Source organism: Coffea arabica, chromosome 2e, assembly GCF_036785885.1.
Source record: "Coffea arabica cultivar ET-39 chromosome 2e, Coffea Arabica ET-39 HiFi, whole genome shotgun sequence".
NCBI classification, from domain to species: domain Eukaryota; kingdom Viridiplantae; phylum Streptophyta; class Magnoliopsida; order Gentianales; family Rubiaceae; genus Coffea; species Coffea arabica.
This window is the reverse complement of record NC_092313.1, coordinates 38,509,104-38,529,174: the sequence shown is the minus strand read 5'-3', so window position 1 is coordinate 38,529,174 and position 20,071 is coordinate 38,509,104. Positions and strand designations below refer to the sequence as shown.

At 32.6% G+C, this 20,071-nt stretch overlaps 1 protein-coding gene across 1 annotated transcript; it reads left to right on the top strand.

Annotated features, from left to right (window-relative positions):
• Nucleotides 1-14,631: 14,631 nt before the first annotated feature.
• On the top strand, nt 14,632-17,419 carry LOC113732508 (peroxidase 12). The gene is made up of 3 exons (XM_027258328.2): nt 14,632-14,914; nt 15,342-15,536; nt 16,638-17,419. Exons 1-3 carry the CDS (start codon nt 14,657-14,659, stop codon nt 17,253-17,255), a joined length of 1,071 nt encoding a protein of 356 aa, XP_027114129.1. The 5' UTR covers nt 14,632-14,656; the 3' UTR covers nt 17,256-17,419.
• The last annotated feature ends 2,652 nt before the right edge of the window (nt 17,420-20,071 follow it).

Here is a 20,071-nt window from a genome sequence, read left to right as displayed (position 1 = left end):
TTTGAAAATAATCCACCTATCTATTACGTTTATCTAATTAATTACATTTTTAGCAAAATTAAAATATATCTATTACATAGCCTATCTAAATACATTTTCTTGGACAAAAGGATGAAACCTATCTATTACAATTTAGCATTCAAATGCCTCCCAAATAATCATCAAAAATTAAATAAAATAAATGAAAGCTAAAAAATGAATAAAAGAAAAGAAAAGGCATTTAAAACATGCAATCACACATAAATAAAAACACATAACGGCACATAAAAAGAACTTAAAGATAATAGAGGGCGCCTCCCTTAAAACAATGGTTAAATGAGGTAGAGTTTGTTCTATTTATACTCAAAACCAACAAAATGGTCAAAGCACCAATTTAATTAACAATTTAAAAGAAAATGTAAACATATGGCAAATTCACTTTATTATTTTTAAAAAAATATATGAATAAACATAAAATTCCTAAAATTTACTAATTAAATGCATTTAAATGAAGCATGATTAACAATTAAAAAAGATGAACAATTGTAATTAAGAAATCAAAACCATTAGGGACTCAATTGCAAAAAATTAAAAATTTTTAGGATCAGATTATAATTTTTAAAAAGATTAGGGTCAAAATCAAGTAAAAATAAAGTTTAGGGATTAAAATATAATTAAATTAATTATCTAAGTGAAAGAAATACAAAATTTTAGTGCTACAGTAATATTACTTGAAAGATCAGGGGCCAGATTGCAAAATTCGTTTCTGATTTCACAAGGAAAAATGACATTTGGGCCATTTCCATATATTTGGGCCATCACGCTTCTGCCAAGGGAAAATAAGCGAATTATTTTGTTAGAATAAAACAGATCAGCTCAACTTATTTTTACTAAACTAAACCTAATAAAAATGTTGAGTTTGCACATCAAAACCCATGCACAAACCCAACATGAAACCCAACACAAAATAAAATTTTGATCCAATTTTTAGTCCACAAACACAATAACTTCAGCCCAACTAACTTTGGAAGATCAAACCACAACAAAATAAAGCAAAAAATGAGAAAAAATAGAAGGAGGAGGATGAAAACCCCGCCAGAATCTTGTCGGAATCCATTTTTAAGGGCATTTAAGGATAGATTTTGATATAAATATGCTCCTTACAGCCTCATGAGTTAATTTAAACATCAAACAATACCATTAAACACCACAAATCAAGAGAAAAATGAAATATAAGGTGCAAAACCTATTAAAACTCATGTAATTGCTTAAAATCTCATGAAAAATGTTAAATCAACCAAGAGAAAGGGTTGTAATTACCTAACCATGTTTGAGGACTCGAACCAACGAGGAGAAACTCAAGAAAAATGCTGCCAAATGCGGAAAACAAATCAAACAAGTTCTTGTTGCAGAGGTCCATGTGCTGACGAAGCTGCAATTTCGAGCTTGAATTTGAGGGGTTTAATGATGATTTTTCAGGAAATTTTCAAAACAAAAGCTCTTCTCCTACAACTATAGATAGTGCAGAAAAAATAATTTCATCAAAAGGACGTCAAAATTGGCTGGAATAAGGTGACGAATAGGGCTGTTCGGTCAGCCCTAGCTCAGTTTTTTTGTTTCCAGAAAAAATTTCTTTTCTTCCTTTTTTCTCTTTTTCTCTCTCTCTCATGCCTAGCTGACTTTCCTCACTTTCTCCTTTGATCCTAAAGACCCTCTCTTAGCCTTTTAAATGAAACAAAACCGAGTAAAACCCTAAGAACAAAGGCTTGGATGAAGCCAAGTTTTTGTGGGTTATATCACATCCCTTTGATTGATTTTTGACAGCTGCTGTTTGAGATTTTTGAGTGGTAAGGTGTCCACGGTACGAATTAATCTTGGAGGGGAAGGAAAACAGGAAGCAAAAACAAATTTTGGTTGCTAAAAAAAAATCCAGCTATTTCTTATTGTTGCTGGTTCGTTGCAAATGGAAGAAGAAGAAATGTGTGCGTGTATCGCACGCGGGGTGTGAGGCTGAAACTTTTTTTAAAAAAAAAAAAGAAATTAGAAATGGGCCAATTGGGCCTCTTCTTATTTCTTTTCTTTCTAGGCTTTTGGTTGGGTTTGGCCCTAGGCTCTTGGGAATTTTGACTTGGATTTTTGGGTTTTGGCTTGGGTTTTTTGGTGTTTTTGGCATGGGTTTTATTCGGATTTTGGGGATTTTTGGTTGGGTTTTGAGTGGAATTTTTTATTGGGTTAAAAACAAAGGAAACCTCTACTATTTTTCCAATATGAAAATTCCATTTTTCTTTTCTTTGATCCTACAAAATAAAATAAAATGATTATCTAAACAATGCTAAAGACATAATAAAAATTAACAAAATTTTTTAAATAAATTTGGTGTCTACAGTTCTACATGACTTTTTTTCACTAATTTATTCCTCAAACAATTTATCAGTTTCAATGTAGGAATTATACATTGGCGCCACCACATGTTATGTATTTTGCAAGGCCGGACGGGTGTAATTGGAATGCCAGATTGGATTGTCTAATTATAGGGATTATAACACAGGCAAATATGTGATTAACTCCAACAGCCTCAAAAAAATTGAGAGAAAAGAGCTCACAAGAATTAGGGCAAGTCAGCCGACTTGGATTTTTTGCAAGTGAAATGCAGCAGAGCAGGAACTTCATCAACTTTGCCTCTAGTTCAGGTAGCAGCGAACACTCGAACCTTCCGTGTTTTAAATTCTCCATATTGAGAGTCAATTTGGATTATTGAAGTAATGATGAGATTAGACTCCTAGTGTTCAATTTGTGGAATCATTATTTAGCTTCTTCCGTGAGCGTATTTTTTTTCCACATGAATGCTGGCCTTTTAATCGGGCATGTGTCTAAAACATTAAAATGATCTGTGTTTTCATCTACAGATTCCATCAATCATTTCCTCCAGCAGTCTCAACGTTTACCCAAAGTATGACTTCGATTGTAGTTAAAAGAGTGGGTCGTTTTTTTCCACTTCCATTTTAATCAATCTTTTTGCCAAGACGACCATCACAACGTGGCTTATTTCATAGAAAAAATATTAATAAGTTTGTTTGGATACCCCAATTATCTCATATAATATTTCGTTTGCATCATAGACACATTTTCCAACCCACTTTTTTATATTCCCAATCACCTTTTTATTTCACATACATCACATCACAAAAAAGTGCTACAGTAATTATTTCAAATAATATTTCAAATAATACACTATCCAAACAAATAATTTACTACATGGTTTTAACAGTCACCTTTTTATTTCACATACATCACATCACAAAAAAGTGCTATAGTAATTATTTCAAATAATATTTCAAATAATACACTATCCAAACAAATAATTTACTACATGGTTTTAACAGGGACGTACAAACATGGGCTCCTTTCCTCTAAAATTATGGATGAAGAGTGGTTAATTTATGACTTCAAAGTTCAAACTACGTTCTTTTGAGTTTCATGTCATCATTGTCGATGTTTTCACCTAGATCTAAAAGGAAAAGCTATGATAGCAATTGTATCATAAGTTGAAAAATGAGAACATATGCAATTTTATCATAAAGTTGAAATGAGAACCTAATGTTGAACTACTTTTCTTTTTTTTGACAAAATTGATCTATTCTATTCAATTTTATTCACCTATGAAAAGAAAAGGAATTTAGAATACTGGGTGCAAAAGCACGCGGTTAAATGTACTACATATTCTAAAGCAAAAGGAACATATAAATGCGGACAATCTAGATAAGTTCTTTATTTACTTCTGTTCCGTAGGAAATGAGCTGGTGGAATGTTCTTTTGTCTATCAACTCCCAGAAGGTTTTTTTTTATATATATATATATAAATGATGACCAAATTTTTTCCTTTAGTTTCTTTTGAAAAAATTAGTAGAGTATATTCCACCTGGTTCTTCTTTGGAGTTTTAATTACATTTTTGTGAGTACTGTAACAGAGACAAAATTAACTGTTGTCCGTGTTTTTCTTGAAGTGACTGATAACACAGCTCTTGATGTTTCAACCTGTATAACAAATTTCTATGAAAACAATTTCGTAGAAAGGAGCATGATTTTTTTCCCTGAGGAAAATAAGTAGCAGGTATAGTATAAATAAATTATATGTGCTCAATTAATTAGCTTGATCGGTATCAATGGCTAAACTACCAAACTCATTTCATAAGCTAAACGGCTTAGTAGCCCTTTAAACAAGTAGCTCATCCATTTCTCACTCATCATTATGATTAAACTTATGAAATCTTCTAAAAAGGTGAACTTGAAAAAAATTCGCCTGAAAAGAAGAAGAAAATTAGCATTAAAAATGAAGTAGCTTTATAGAATACAACAAACAGGATAGCAACATCGGACATGTCTATCTTCATTCTACACTTCCAGCATTGATGACATACAGATCAATTTGCAAAAGTTTTGGTATCATCCAGCATCACCCTCAGCTTTTGTGCATTATAGTATATTAACCATAAAATGTCGATCAAGTTGACGCAATGGACGGCATAAATTAACAAACATCTTTTTAATCTTTTAGGTATAACTGCACCACTGGAGCAGAGGTAGGGGAGGTTTTATGTTGTTTTCTCTTTTTTAGTAATAGTGAAATTTAAGAAATAGAGAGAAAAATGAAAATTCAAGACCTCCAATTTTTTGATATCATTTTTAGCCCTAGGACCAATGGCTTCTCGTTCGAAGAAGTTTTATTTAGTTGTTAATTGCATAATTCATCTTATAAAATACTCAACCACCAAAACACCAAAAAAAAAAAAAAAGTACCACAAAAGTTGATGGAATTTTTAGTTAATTAACCTAATTTTTTGGTATGCATAAAGCTATAAATTTTTATCTTCTTTGTTTTTTCTTATTCTTTTTTTTCGACTGAACAGTTTGGGGGAGATGATGGCTGCATCATTTTGCAAAACAAACAAGACATGTTAGAAGTACTTCTTGGATTTAGCCTACTTGATGAAAATTGCGCATCACCACTGAGGAAGGCACTAAAATAGGTAAAGCCTTGGGATTGCTTACTTATATTCGGCATTTTGAGATGAATTTAGCATTCATAAATGCATGAATCTTTACCCAAATATAAAGCTTTGAAATAAAGAATAAGGAGATGGTGAAACCAATAGGTAATTAATGATTGAAACACGAACCATCAATCAATTGGGTATTTGAATCCGGAATTTGGAATCCGGAATTCTGTCAATTTAAGATTCAAGTTGGAGGGTTAGAAGATGAGAAAAAACTTCTTTGGAGGTAAGTTCCTGAATGGCGTTCAAGGTACTTGTTTGTTTGGATTGTAAGTTATTTGGGATTATTTGGGATATTTTTACTGTAGCACTTTTTGTGATGTGATGTATGTGAGATAAAAAGATATTGGAAAGATAAAAAGGTGTATTGGAAATTGTAAATATGATTTAAACAAATAAAATTGGGGAAATATGAAGCAATCCAAACAAACCTGCTAAACTTTTCTCTAGAAAAGGGGCATGTATAGAATTCTTCAATGGAGTACCTCTAACAATTCAAAAGTAAAGGTTAGTGCCTGCATTCGTGGGGCAAGACAACTATTTTCTGTGATACTGTACCAACTATAGTTCTAAGTTCTAACAATCCAAAATAGAGTTCAATCATTTAATTGGAATTCTGCAATTTTTGTTAGATATCTCACAATTAGCAGTCACGCATGCAGGCACGGATTTAAGGGGGGGCTGGTGGGGGCTTAAGCCCCCCCCCCAAGCCGCCGGAAAACCCCCTATATATAGGGGATTCCAAATGCTTGCTTCTAAAATGCAGTAGGTAACTAGGTAGGTAGGTAGGTACTACCTTTCTCTTCCTATGTGTCTCTTAGGATACTGGTATTATTGTCTGAAATTTTCAATAGTTATTTATGTTTTCACCTGCTGGTGATGTAATAACTTGAATTTTCCTAAAATGTTTTGAGCAGGTCTGAACTCTGTAGTTATTCATCATATATTCTGGACTTTGTTAGAGCCTGTGAGACTCGGAAACATAGAGCCTGGGAAACATAGCTTTTTTTTTTTATTTCAGATGTTTGGTTGTTGGCAAAGTATTTTTTGTGCATCGCTGTCATGAACTATATGGTGGAGTGGGCTTTCTTTTGTTGATCAAGAAGCTTGCCAACAATAGTTGTTGGTGCTGTTTTAAATGTATGTTCTGGAACAAAGAATGCTGTAAATGTATTTCCTGGAATTTAGAAAAGTTCTTGATTTAACGCTTATGACATCCCTTGCACTTCAAGAAGAATTAAATTTGCAATTACTATCAAAGTTTTCCTGCTATTTCGCTTTTTGACCGCCTTAGTTTTTTATTTTATTTCGAATTCTGATCATGAAATCAATAAGCAGGGTGAGTGATAGATTATTGATAGTTTAGAGTATTTTTTTGGAGCATTTTGAGATTTCCAAGAACTTATCAAATTCATATGAAAGGGGCAATTTTTAAACTATTTTAGTATGCGATGGGCAATTCTTAAACTATTTTTTTGAGCGGTTTATGCCTCCGAGTACTATACATATCTTGATAGGCCTTCTGTTTTCGTTGTTTCTTTTGTAGATTTGTAGATTTGGGTAAGTTACATACCCAAAAATTCAGAACAAATTTTTGGGTATGTATAATTATATGTTTTTATTATTTTTATAATTATTGATTCTAAATTTTACTTATTAAATATATTTATTTCGTCACAAAAAAAAATTTTAATACACTTCAGCCCCCCAAAAATAAATTTCTGGCTCCGTCCCTGCACGCATGACTGGCAGTCTTATGCAAACTAATCCCACTAACACTTTCTGTAGTAAACCATAACCATATCCATGCTTGACTGTGTAGACACATCGGGAAAGACAAAATAAGATATAACTAAGTAGATATCATAAATCTCTTTAGACTCCCTTCCTTGTAGATTCGGATATATTAAGTTATAAAAATATTATCGTTATCATAAAAAAAGTAAAAATTATAAATAAAATGAGGGAATGTATCATAATTAAATAAAATGAGTTCTTAACTTGTCTAGGAAAATAGGTCAGTTCAAGATCACAAGGGGACTTGAGCTTATTGCTCCATGTTGATTATTAGCAAAAATGAATAACTAAATCAATAAATAAGTAACTAGAAAACTTCAACCTTTTCAGATTTCATCATGCAACGATTACTTTAGCTCAGTGTTGGTATGTACATTAGCTCCTCGTACTTCTTATGAAAAATTGTACCCTTCATCCATTTTTTCTACCGAAGATACATACATGTATATATATTTATATATTTATATTTATTCATCTTTTGTAGAAAACATTAATTCATAAAGTATGGATGGTCTCGAACAACCTCAATTACGTGATGGGTTTAGCAATGAGTTTGCTTTCCTGAACATTTTGGGAGAAAAGATGGCATCTAATTTTTATTCTAACAAACAAGGTACAGTTTGGATTATCTCAGCTAATAATTATTTTTGTCTCTCTAATAATGCTTTGACAATACTTGATGAAACATACCTTTCTCACTAAGAAAGACACAAAAGTAGTCGAAAAAAAACTTAAATTAGCATTAGATAGTAAACTATTTACACGAATTTATCTACTTGTATCATAAATATATTTTTTAATTATTCTTTTATCTTGCATACATTATATCAAAAAAATGTTATAATAATATTTTTTAAAATTATTCAAAATAATCTTCTATCCAAACACATTTGAGATTGAGCTGGTCATTTTCCATGGGTGTCTTACTGTGTTACTGTGTGATGAGCAGGGACATTTTCCATGGTCATTTTTGAAATAGGGAAATCGGGAATTTACAAAATCCACAGTTCAAAAAAACCAAAAAAATCAATGAGGGTGAGAAAATTCAGTCCAAAATACGGATTGATATCTATTTTCCACCGACTCTGTCAGTCTTCGATTCCTTTGACCCGAAGTACCTATTGATGTCTACTTTCACCAACTCTGTCAGTCTATGATACCATCTCGGGCCTAGATGGTGTTCACACTTCATCTACTAGTATTGGTCTAACTTTTCTAGAAAGTGTAGGGGTTGTAAAATTTTCAATTCAGTACAGTAGCTCACTTTTGACAATTCAAAAGCAGAGAACTAGTTTCCAAGTGTCGAAGACCATTGCTAAATATCTACTCAACTGCTCCAATTAATTATTTTATATATGCACATATACATACGTATGCATGCTATATATTTGTGTGTATGTATATATATATATATATATATATATATCACTAGAAAGTGTACGGATTGTAAAATTTTGAATTCTGTACAGTAGCTCACTTTTGACAATTCCAAAGCGGAGAACTAGTTTCCAAGTGTCGAAGACCAATGCTAAATATCTACTCAACTGCTCCAATTAATTATTGGGTTAATTATATTTACCTCCCTTAAGGTTTTGCCAAACTACCAAATGATCCTTGAAGTTTGGTCAAATAACAAATGCCCCCCTATTAGTAACTTCCGTTAAGTATCGTAGATGGAATTGGTGAAAAGACAAGATAACCATAAGCATTATTAGCTGGACTAGTGCCTGTATTGTATTTTACAGTAGGAACGAATTTTCAAACACCTAGGTATAATTTTATACTCTAAGAAAATCATAATTCCTTGCTTTTATTTTAATCTTCTTCATCTTTAACTTCTAAAAGCTTGAATATGGCAGCTACAGTCGAAGGCTGCTAGCTACTAACATTCAATGGTGGATCTTTGTCAAATTTGCAGCTGGGACTTAAAATTTTGTGTAAATTATGATTTGATCATCAATTTTGGCCCAAAGTGACCACAAAATCACCAAACAAGTCTAAATAGCTTTATCTCGTATTCTCATCACTACTCAAATCAAATTAAATAAAATTTTTATGAAAAATTTATTCATGATAAATAGAATAAAAACCAAACAGCTGCATCTCCTATTCTCATCACTACTCAAACCACATTCTACAAATTTTGTATGAAAATAATGTTCATGACAAATAGAACACAAACAGCCAACAAGTCAACAAGAAAACATCAAGATCACTCTATTCAAGAGGTGAAACCCATTTCATTTTAAATTTATAGATCTCTAATAACAAAAATAATCCATTTCACTTTATATTCGCAAATTCCTCATATTTACCATGTAGAAAATTGGCATGGGGCATATAGCAACTATTGATTTGTACCAATAGGGGTAGAAAAGTAACAAATCGTCCATGCAATTATGTGCCTTTTGTGCTTGAAAGCTAACACATGGTATTATCCCAATTATACCCAGTACACACTTATTGGTTTTGAAGAAGTCTTTTGAACGAAGGTTGCTAGCAAATTATATGTTATCCCAATTGACAATCCTAGCTTCAACTCTAGCCATTAAATTAAAAGGCTATTTAAATCTAAACCCACTACAAGGTGAAGCTCTCAACTCAAAAGGACTTTCATTTTTTTCTTGATTTTGGTATAGTCTCTTTTTCTTTTTTTTTCATAATTTTCATTTAATTTCTCCTCTTTTCATTTAATAATATATTTTATTATTGTTATGTTTTTTAATAATTTTCATTTAATTTCTCTTTGTTCTTTTTTTTCCTATGAGTTAACAACTAGTGATATTGACCTTTCATAAAAATTTGCAACTCTTTTCTTTTTCTTTTGTGGTTTTTGGGCTGTCAATTTCTTTTAGTATATTTTAGGAAACAAAGAGAAGAAAAAAAATGTTATTATTACTTCAGGAAAAAGTCAAAGAAATTAGTGATGGCACATGGGTCTATAAGGGCATTTTTGTCCTCTCATAATAGTTTTGTTACTGACATCATACCTTAACTAACGTTTTAGGACAGCAAGGGGGTATTTGATAATCGTTTGCTTAGTCAAGGGATTAGACTATTATTTGATTAAATCTCAAGGTTTGACTAGTAGTTTGGCTAAACCTTAGGGGAGGTAAATGTAATTAACCCTTAATTATTTTATATAGGCACATATACATACATATACATGCTATATATTTGTGTGTATGTATGTGTGTATATATATATATATATATATATATATATATATCACTTCAAATATAATTTCTAAGCATAGTTTAGCCATATAAATGAAGTACCTCCAATTTCTGCTGAAAAAAATCCGCAAGAAACACGCATGACAAGCAGTTTTGTTTGGATTTGAGGTTATTTGAAATATTTATTTAAAATAATTAATGTAACATTTTTTTATGATGTAATGCATGTGAGATAAAAAAGTGATTGAAAATTGTGTGCATGACGTAAGCAAAACAAAATTTAAAATTTTTTAAAAAAAATCTTGTAATCCAAACACACCCACAGTACTAGTATTACTTAGTTACTAAGTCCAGTATTACTTTATTTAGATTAAGAAAATATATGTAAAAGACTGTTTCTATCATTAAATCTATGGACATACTGGGAAAAACAACCGAAAATAACTTTGAGCTTTGTTTGGATTGAGGAATTTGATGAAATATTTGAAATTCATTCAAATTGTTCTAGTAGTTTAAATTGTTTAAGAAATATTTAGATTTTTTTAATTGCTTCTCAAATTATAATTAAATAGAAGGAAAAGGAAAAAAAAAAAGAGTCACAATTATATTAAAGCAGTGCTTCTAAAAATTTGAAAAGAAATGGCAACTTGTCAGAGGAATTGTCCAAGATCACGAGGGGGAGAACTTTTTAACTCACTACAAATATGGGACCAGGGCAAATGTTATGGTCTGAATAAAGGCAAATGCAGCGAAACCGAATGACATAATTTACGAACCACGGTTCCATGTTGAATAGTTTATGTAGAAGAGAATAATATATCGTAATCACGAAAAACGGAAATGATATTAGCACTACTTAAAAAGTTTCAAGCACTCCTTCCCTTCTTTTGCGTTAGATGAAGTTTAAGAAGTGTTTTGAGAATTTTTAAGTGCTAATATCATTTCCCACAAAAAAAAAAAAACTGAACATTTTGAGTTACTATTTAGTAGTTCTTTTGTTATTTTCGGGTTACCGCTGGTGTAACAAATATATAGTATACAAAAAATTTTGGATTGCATCGATGTAATTGATAAATAAGCTGATAAGTAAGTGTGGCAAATCTGAGATAGGACAAAGCAACCTTGCGGAAGACTCACGGGGTTTGTCTTCGTCAATGGCTGAAACCTAAAACACGTGTAAAGTCCAGAAGCTTGCAGCAAAAAAGAAAATATAGTAGGTAACCAAAGTAAACAAAGGTCAACTTTCATGGGTTTAAACCAAGAAAATGTATTAGCAAGTCCATTTTTTGATTTCGTCTGTCATGGACTCATGGCTACTAACCGTTAATATATTGACATCTCGATGATCTATTTAAAATTTCATGAACAAGTGAGAAAATGCCACTCAATAGTCAACACCATCTTCGTATTCTAGAGTAATTCACGTGATCAACTTGGAAATTTATGATAGTAAGTAGTTATAAATCTCTTTACGAGTCATCTTCAGCTGTTCAATACGGTAAAGAGCCAAAACAAATCAAGGGATGTGATGTTGAGGTTTCAACCACCGCTCAGCGAACTCAACATGCTCAGTTTTGAATTCTTAAACTAAAAAGTGAATTCATGAGAAAACTGCAATTTTTTAAATTTGCATGCGAGTATACGTGTGCATACACTTGTATATATAAATATATATATGTATGTGTGTGTGTTTATATATGTATATATTTATATATGTGTATATATACATATATTGGCACATATCTCTCTCTATATATATATATATCTATGTGTGTGTGTATATATATGTATATATATATGCATATATATGTATATGTATACACACACACATACACATATATATGTACATATATGTCTGTGTGTCTATATATATATGTGTGTGTGTATGCATATGTATATATATAGGATAAATCACCTTTTATCCCCTGTGGTTTGGTAATGTTTTTTCGTTAAAACTTATGGTAAATAGTAAAAGTCAAAATAAACAAATAAATTGACAAATTTATCTTTTTATTACTTCCCCTTTTCCCCCCAAACATAAAAAGAAGAAAATGAATTAAAAATAGATAAATTAGAATTAGAAAATACTATTAAATATTTGGTTTAGGAACCCATAATGATATTTGTAGCCAAAAAACATTTGATATTTGTGTTTCTTATTTATTTGTTTTACATATCCCTTCCATCTTTTTTGTTTCTTATTTATTTTTTTTATTTTCCTTCCATCTTTTTCATATTTGGAGAAAATTAAGATTCTGGAGACCAAAGTATAAAGCCTTGCTTGGATTGCTTGTTCCCGTCGGAAAATATTGTCGTTTTTCGTGATCACATTTCCCTATCACATTTTTCCCTCACATATATCAAATCGCTACAGTAATTTTTTCATGAAAAATGACGGAAAATGCAATCCAAACACAACCTAAATTTTCAAAATCATCTCTTCTCTTCCCAAGAGAGAGAGAGAGAGAGAGAGTGTGTGTGTGTGTGTGTGTGTGTGTGTGTGTGTTAAAGAAAAAAAAAGAATAAAATTATGGAAATGTATATTTGTCAATTTATTAATTTGATTTCGACCTTTTACTAAAACCTTTAGTTTTAACAAAAAAACTAACAGTGATCCAAACTATGCGGGTTATAAACAGGTTTTTAAACTATAGGGGGTATATAGTTACATTTTAGCCGCTTGTACTTTTTTAGTAGGCATTTTACCCGTGTAACCTATTTGTATAAAATGTACCCTTTTCATCTTAATGTTTTTATCTTTTCTCTTTTCCTCACTTTTTTCCCATTTTGTTTTCTCTTCCTATACTTAAATACCGGTATATCCTGCTAGGGATTGAATTGCCGATAGCATTAAGCCACACTCTCTAACCTTTTTTCTCTTTCTTTTGGTAGTGAAGGTGAGAATGTGACCAGATGTTAAGAGTAAGATATTTCATAAATATGTTACTTTTCAACAAGTTGCTTATCATCTAAACACAATCCACTATAGCCAGTTGTGCTACTGCATATTCTATGCAATAAGCCAACAAGGTACGACCACATCTCGATTTTGGCAGAATTAGGTATCAACTAAGAGGAAAACGTTGAAGCAACAATTGCCAAGTGCTTAGGACAAATCGATGCATGGATATGTTAATCTATGTCGGAATAACTTTGCAATTATTAATTTGCAAACGTGGCTGGTTGCAGAATAGGAATAATACTCGGAATTTCCGTCTTCTCACAGCCACTTTTAAACATATAGCAAGTTTGAGCTAAAAATGTCCATATTATTGGCGCCAATGGTTTTACGGTGGAAAATGCGAAGTATTCCGTCACCTTCCCCTTTCCAGTGGAAAGAAGCACTTTCAAGATTGTACAGCTGAGTTCATACCGTGCCCTCTACTGTGAACTCCAGCCCATGTCCTGTAATCATGTTACATTTGCACGTGGAATTGCAATTGTTTGAGCTTTTCAAGCTCGAAATGATGAACCCCACTCAAGACTCCAATGCAATGGGTACTACATTTGGTTGATGCAATTGCTGGGAAATTATGGGCTAACCTCTCGTCTTCTGTCTTTCATTGGGACGCAACTAGTCTTACCAGAAGATAATTCAATGGTTTCCATTCCCGTGTCAGATCACACATTAGAGTGAAAAACATTTTCTTTATTAGGTCTTCACATTTTTCTCTCACATCTACTTTTAGTACAAACACTTTTTCTTTTCATTTTTGCGCACTTTTAGTACAAACACATCCGAACTTTCTATCTCTCTCTCACATCTACTTTTAGTACAAACACTTTTTCTTTTCATTTTTGCGCACTTTTAGTACAAACACATCCGAACTTTCTATCTCTAATTGTCAAAAGATTCTTCACGAAACCTGTCGCAATGCATTTTGAGTAAATTTTGTTTTACAATATTCTGGGCAAAAACTGCTTGAATGGATTATCTCTCCGTTTGGATTAGCTATTTTTGGGAGTGTTTTAAAAAATTTTGTTGTAACAAAGTTTTTATATTATATTTTGGGATATTTTTCAGAAAATATTTTAGGATATTTAAGAGTAGAAAACTTTCTAGAATATATTTTGAAATATTTTTTAAAATTTTAAAAAAATTTAAACTAATTTTTAGATTACCTTTTAGAGTACTTTTTAAAAATTTTATTGTATTTAAAAAACAGTCTCATCCAAAATCACAAAAATAATATTTTTACGTCCTTTGCGAACGCATTAGTTAATCATCTTTTTATTTTATATATATCAAATTATTGTAAATTTTTTTTTTAACAAAATCTCTTAAAAATAGCAATTCAAACGAATGAATTAGATACTTGCGAATCTCTTTTTCTTTTTTCAGTTACAAGAAGGAAAAAATTATTCAGAAATAACGACATAAATCAAACAAGCTAAGATGAGGAACACACGATTCAATTACAATAATGGCATCTGAGAGTTTATATCGTTGTACGAGAACACCGAAAGTAGATATGGCCTTCACGTGGTCCCTCGAAATAAGTAGCCTAGCTTGCTCGAGAAATAGTCCATTAATTCGTTTTTTCTTCTTCTTCTTTTTTTTTCTTTTCTTTTTTTAAATTATGCTGTGACTTTATCTACTCTATAAATAGAGTCTCGTTCATCCGTCTGGGAGACAAATCTAACTCGATTATGGCTTTAGTTAGCACCAATTCTTTGACCTCTCTTCTTTTTATCACCTCATCTTTACTTTTGCTTCTTGGCAGTTTTCATGGTACAAAAGCTCAAAGCACCCCACCGATAGTGAATGGACTTTCATGGACTTTCTATGATTCCAGCTGCCCCAAGCTGGAATCTATAGTCAGAAAGCGCCTCCAGAAGGTATTCAAAGACGATGTTGGCCAAGCTGCTGGCTTGCTTCGCCTCCATTTCCATGACTGCTTTGTCCAGGTAATCAAGCAAGAAACAGCGCTTAAGCCAGTTTGGTGTAAGCTTTGGTTGTTAATCTTAGCATGGTTCATGCGCCATGAAATTTCAATCACTATTTGTCAAAAGGTCACTTCCCCCAGCTTTGGTAGATTATATTCTCCGTTCACTAATCTTGGAGAATCCCCTTTAGCAAATGTCAAGCCAAACTTGTCTTTAATGTTATATGTCAAGTTTGTAAACAAGGAAAGAAAGAACTATAACAGTGATCAAATGCACTTTGATTAACAAAAACAGTTTGATGGCAGAATTTCATATACATCCATTGCGGTATAATATTTCTATATTCTCCAAAATTCATGCTGTAACAACACTGAAATTGTTTATATAATTAATTCTCCTTTGGTTCTGATTTACTGAACCTATGATTTTCTTTTGATGAATTTGTAAGGGTTGTGATGGTTCAGTGTTGCTGGATGGATCGGCAGGTAAGCCGAGTGAACAGCAAGCGATTCCAAACTTGACCTTGAGACTTGAGTCATTCAAAATCATCAATGACCTTCGTAGTCGAGTGCAGAAAGAGTGTGGTACGGTGGTATCCTGTTCTGATATAACAGCTCTAGCTGCCCGGGACGCTGTTTACCTGGTAAATAATCCTACTTTCATCCATATGCACTTTTCCCTTTTTTCTTTTCTTTTTTCTTTTTTGGTTGAGGGTGCCAAATTCACCTATATGCACTCTTATACACTCACAGTAACATATATACACTAAGAATTAGTAATCGTAGGCATATGGAATCAATTCAGACCCAGCTGAAATCCTCTGTAGCATTATTCAATGTCAATTTCACTTATCACACGTAAGAGTAGAAAAAAAATAGTATATATGATAAGTTAAATAAATAAAACACTAAGTATAAGTATAAAGGTAGCACTCACTAACGATCCCATGTGATTCAGGTCCGCTAAAGATAATGACCAAAGTTTCAAATTTGACATAAATTCCTGAATGAATGACGACCACCATGAAAAATAAAAATTGACTTCAGTTTTTAGTTCAAACATGAAAGCAGTTGGTCAGGACGGAAAACGATGTACGTCTGCGAGGATATGGCATTAATGATCTCAATTACAGTAATAATTATCATACAAAGAATGGATGGTAAATTAAAAAAATGGATATAAGAAATTAATAGATGACGACCAAGTGGGACTAAAACCTAATCATGACATGCGCTTGCCTTTACTTTGTTATTTTCCTTTTAATTTTACACTCTTTTTAATCATTAGAATGCTATAACCAATGAGCTCATCATGAAAGATCATCTGGTAGCGTGCAGCATGCTATAAATAATGAGCCATCAGAAAATAGTACAGAAAATAAGCATACAAAAATATGGTGATCTGGAAAAGTAGTTGTAGCTGACCGCAAACAACTAAAAAGTCTTCTTTATATTTTAGATTTGTTGATCGATTTACATGAAAAGGAGAGTTGCAAAAACAAATTGATAAAAAAAAAATTTTAAAATTGTTTGTAGATTATGATGAAAAAATTGAGGCATATTCGTTGCTAAAACATATTGGCGAGCTCATATGATATTCTAAAACTGGCACCATTTAGACTACACAACAAAAGAACTAATTTACAAAATCAAAGTAACATACTGTACTATTACCTCCTTAGGAGTGCACTTGAAAATTTGAGCTTTGCATCTAACTATTGTTGTCAATTTTCTTGTTAGTGCAGACTGGTGGCCCTGAGTATGATGTTCCATTAGGAAGAAGGGACGGACTCAACTTTGCTACAGCAAATGCAACCATAGCTAATCTTATTCCACCCTTTGCTAATGCAAGTACCATCCTAACATCTCTTGCAACCAAAAATTTTGATGCAACTGATGCTGTGGCTCTTTCTGGTGCACACACGATCGGAAGGGGCCATTGCACTTCCTTCACTGCTAGGCTATATCCAAATCAAGATACAACAATGGACAAAACCTTTGCTAACAACCTTAAAGGGGTTTGTCCCACCAAAGATTCAAATAACACAACTATTATGGACATTAGAAGTCCAAACAAGTTTGATAATAAGTACTATGTTGATCTTATGAACCGTCAAGGTCTCTTCACATCGGACCAGGACTTGTACACTGATGGTAGGACGAGAGGAATTGTTACGAGTTTTGCAGTTAATCAGTCACTCTTTTTTGAGAAGTTTGTGGATGCAATGATAAAGATGGGGCAGCTGAACGTATTGACTGGGACTCGAGGTGAAATTCGAGCAAATTGCTCTGTTAGGAATTCAGATAACTCATTCCTGTCTACCGGGGTTGAAATGGGACAAATAGGCTTGGCACAATCTTAAATTATGAAGATGTTTGTGAATCTTGTTTGGTTGTCTGTGAGTTTCTGTTGACATGTTTAGGACCTTAGGCACGAAGGTATCTGTAATAACAAAGGTTTTGAGTTTGAAAACCTGCAGTCCGTTGAATAATCACAAAAGTTGACTGTCTAATTTTTCTTAAGAAATTACACTATGGATCTGTAATCTTCTTGAACTTTTAATGCTCTCGATTTTTTGTTAAAGTCACCATCAAACATTATAAACCCGTCACCATCAAACATTATATTTGGTTAATTGTGTTAATTGTAGGGAATTATGTGAGACGTGATTAAATGGAGCAATTTTTCAGCATTCTAAAAATTACTTTGATGGTGATGCGTTAGGGATCGATTTCCAAATCTGAATCGAATTCAAGGCAGTTTTTGGAGGAAGATTTTGAAGACCTTAATTTTCATTATTAGTCTTAGTATTGGATTAAGAAACTTGAAATATTATCTTTAGTAGTTTCCTTTTTCTATTTTGGAGAACATATCTTATTATTAGTAGTTGAGGTTATGTAGGAAACGAGAGGAATTAGGAAAGTCGGATCTCCATTTGATTAGGAGTTGCCCAACAACAATTTTGGGAGGACTCTTTGAAGTATACCGCCACTTTTTTCTTACCTTCTCGTCTTTCGTTAGTTTTAGAGAAAAAAAAAATGATACGCAATTGTTATCAATGGAGTCTTGCGGATTTCCCTCAAGGATGCGTAGCTAAATTCTTTTTCTAGCTTGAGGATAGCTTGAAGACTTTGTTCTACAAACTGTGAGACCGAATCAATTACACTATTTTTTTATTTGTTAGTATCTATTTGTTTTTTGGTATTTATGACTATTATGTTATTCGAATATCAAAGGGCCCGGTATTTGAATTGACTTGATAGTCGATTGTTAATTGAAGCGATTTAATCCGTAATTGTTAGATTGTTTTAATCCTAGAAGCAACTGGCATAACTAGGTTTGTGTTAGGGGAACGAATAATCTAACTTAAAGAGACCCCCGTAGCGTGTTGATTAGTTAGAATTAGACTCTTCTAATTACTCATTCAATTGGGAAATTAAACTTCTATGGTCATATCTAAGGTTGTTTCTTGATTAGAGAAATAATCAACGGTCGTACCTTAACTATTCGACAAAATAAGAAAGAGTTGGCTTTTATGCTAGAACTAATTTATCAATAAATAATTGAATTCATCCTTGCATCTATGATCGGTTTATGAACTTTGTCTGACAGTTATTTCTCTGGCTAGAGTTTTGCTATTATTGATTCAATTTTATTTTATTTGTGTTAATTTGATTTTACTGAATTTAGTTGATTAATTTCAAGTTTCTCCAAAACCCCCCCCTTTTTATCTCAGCTAGAAAAGAAATAAATTATCTCCAATCCCTGTAGATTTGACCTTGCTAATCGCTATATATTAAAGTTATATTTTTTTCTTGAGTAGGTATTTATTATTGTACAGACTCCAACCTGTCAAAATCCAAGTTTCACCCGAGTTCTTGATACGGTGAATAACCGATCTGCTTCGGCGTTCTGCAATAGTTGAGTGGAAAAATTTAGTATTCTTGTCCCCATCATGCAGCCACTTAATTCTAGCCTTTTGCTGCCATAACTTTTCCTCAATGCTCGAAGTATAGCGAAGCTTGGCCCTCACCTCATTAAGCTCAGAAAAAAAACATCTCCTAAATCAAACCTAGCCTCAGCTTGTACAGGAGCTGCCTCCGCGTCTTTAACAGCTTGAAAAATGTCACCATAGGTTGTCTTGGACCACAACTGCAATACGTTCTTCAAACTACGTAGCTTCGCTGCCCAAAGGAAGTACCAAAAAAGAACTACTCCAATGCCCTCGAAATTAGAATTAGATGTCCAGAAATTAAGAAAGCAAAAGGCTTTAGGTTTGTTATCAAGGGGTGTAGTCGCTGAAAGCAATAAAGGAGAGTAATAAGAAGGATCTCTCTCCCAATGCTGCACCTCAAAAGACAAATTCAACAAACACGTAGACTAATTACATAAAAATCTGTCTAATCTCTTCCAAATGCGTGCACGTCCCTAGCGATTATTACACCATGTAAAATGGGAGCCTATGGAACCAATATCAAACAAACCAGCCTCTGACATATATGACAAAAAATCCACTCCCTCCAATGGATGAAAAAGGCAACCCCTTCTTTTTTCCTCCGAATCAACGATAACATTAAAATCTGCTCCCCCTCCCCCCTACAATGCAAGGAACATTAGAGAGATTATCAACTAACAACAAATTCCATAAAATCAGACGATCGTCATCAGAGCAACTAGCATGAACAAAAGACATGATAAACGAGGAAGGAAATAAATAGCACTAAACATACAAAGATACATGTTGCCCAGACTACCCAACAACATTAAATGTCACCAAACTATTGAAAAAAACCCAAACGGACCCATCATTATTAGCAAGAGCTGAATCTATACCTAGACGAATTTGAAAATTATGCAATTCATCCACTGAAACTTTCGACTAACAAATAGCCACCAAGTGAAGCTTATGCAATCGAATCAACTTCTTCAATCTACGGAAGTTAGGGCCTCTAGAGATGCCCCTAATATTCCAAACAAAAAATAATTTATTCATTGGACAAGACTGGGAAAGAGTTCTTGGATGAATTTTGTGAGAACCCGAAAATTTTCACATTTTCTAGGCATTATTTTATTTTTGCCTATATTTTTATAATTGCCTTTAAAATATTAAATTTTCTATGCATTTTTATAAGTAAGTACAGTTTTAAATCATTTTCCTAGTATAAGTTAGTGTACGTT

Bases quoted from the DNA above. Each gene is read 5' to 3' on its own strand.
- LOC113732508 (XM_027258328.2), top strand. From the start codon at position 14,657: ATGGCTTTAGTTAGCACCAATTCTTTGACCTCTCTTCTTTTTATCACC. The intron at 14,915-15,341 runs GTAATCAAGCAA...TGAATTTGTAAG, and splicing joins TCCATGACTGCTTTGTCCAG to GGTTGTGATGGTTCAGTGTT. The intron at 15,537-16,637 runs GTAAATAATCCT...TTGTTAGTGCAG, and splicing joins CCCGGGACGCTGTTTACCTG to ACTGGTGGCCCTGAGTATGA.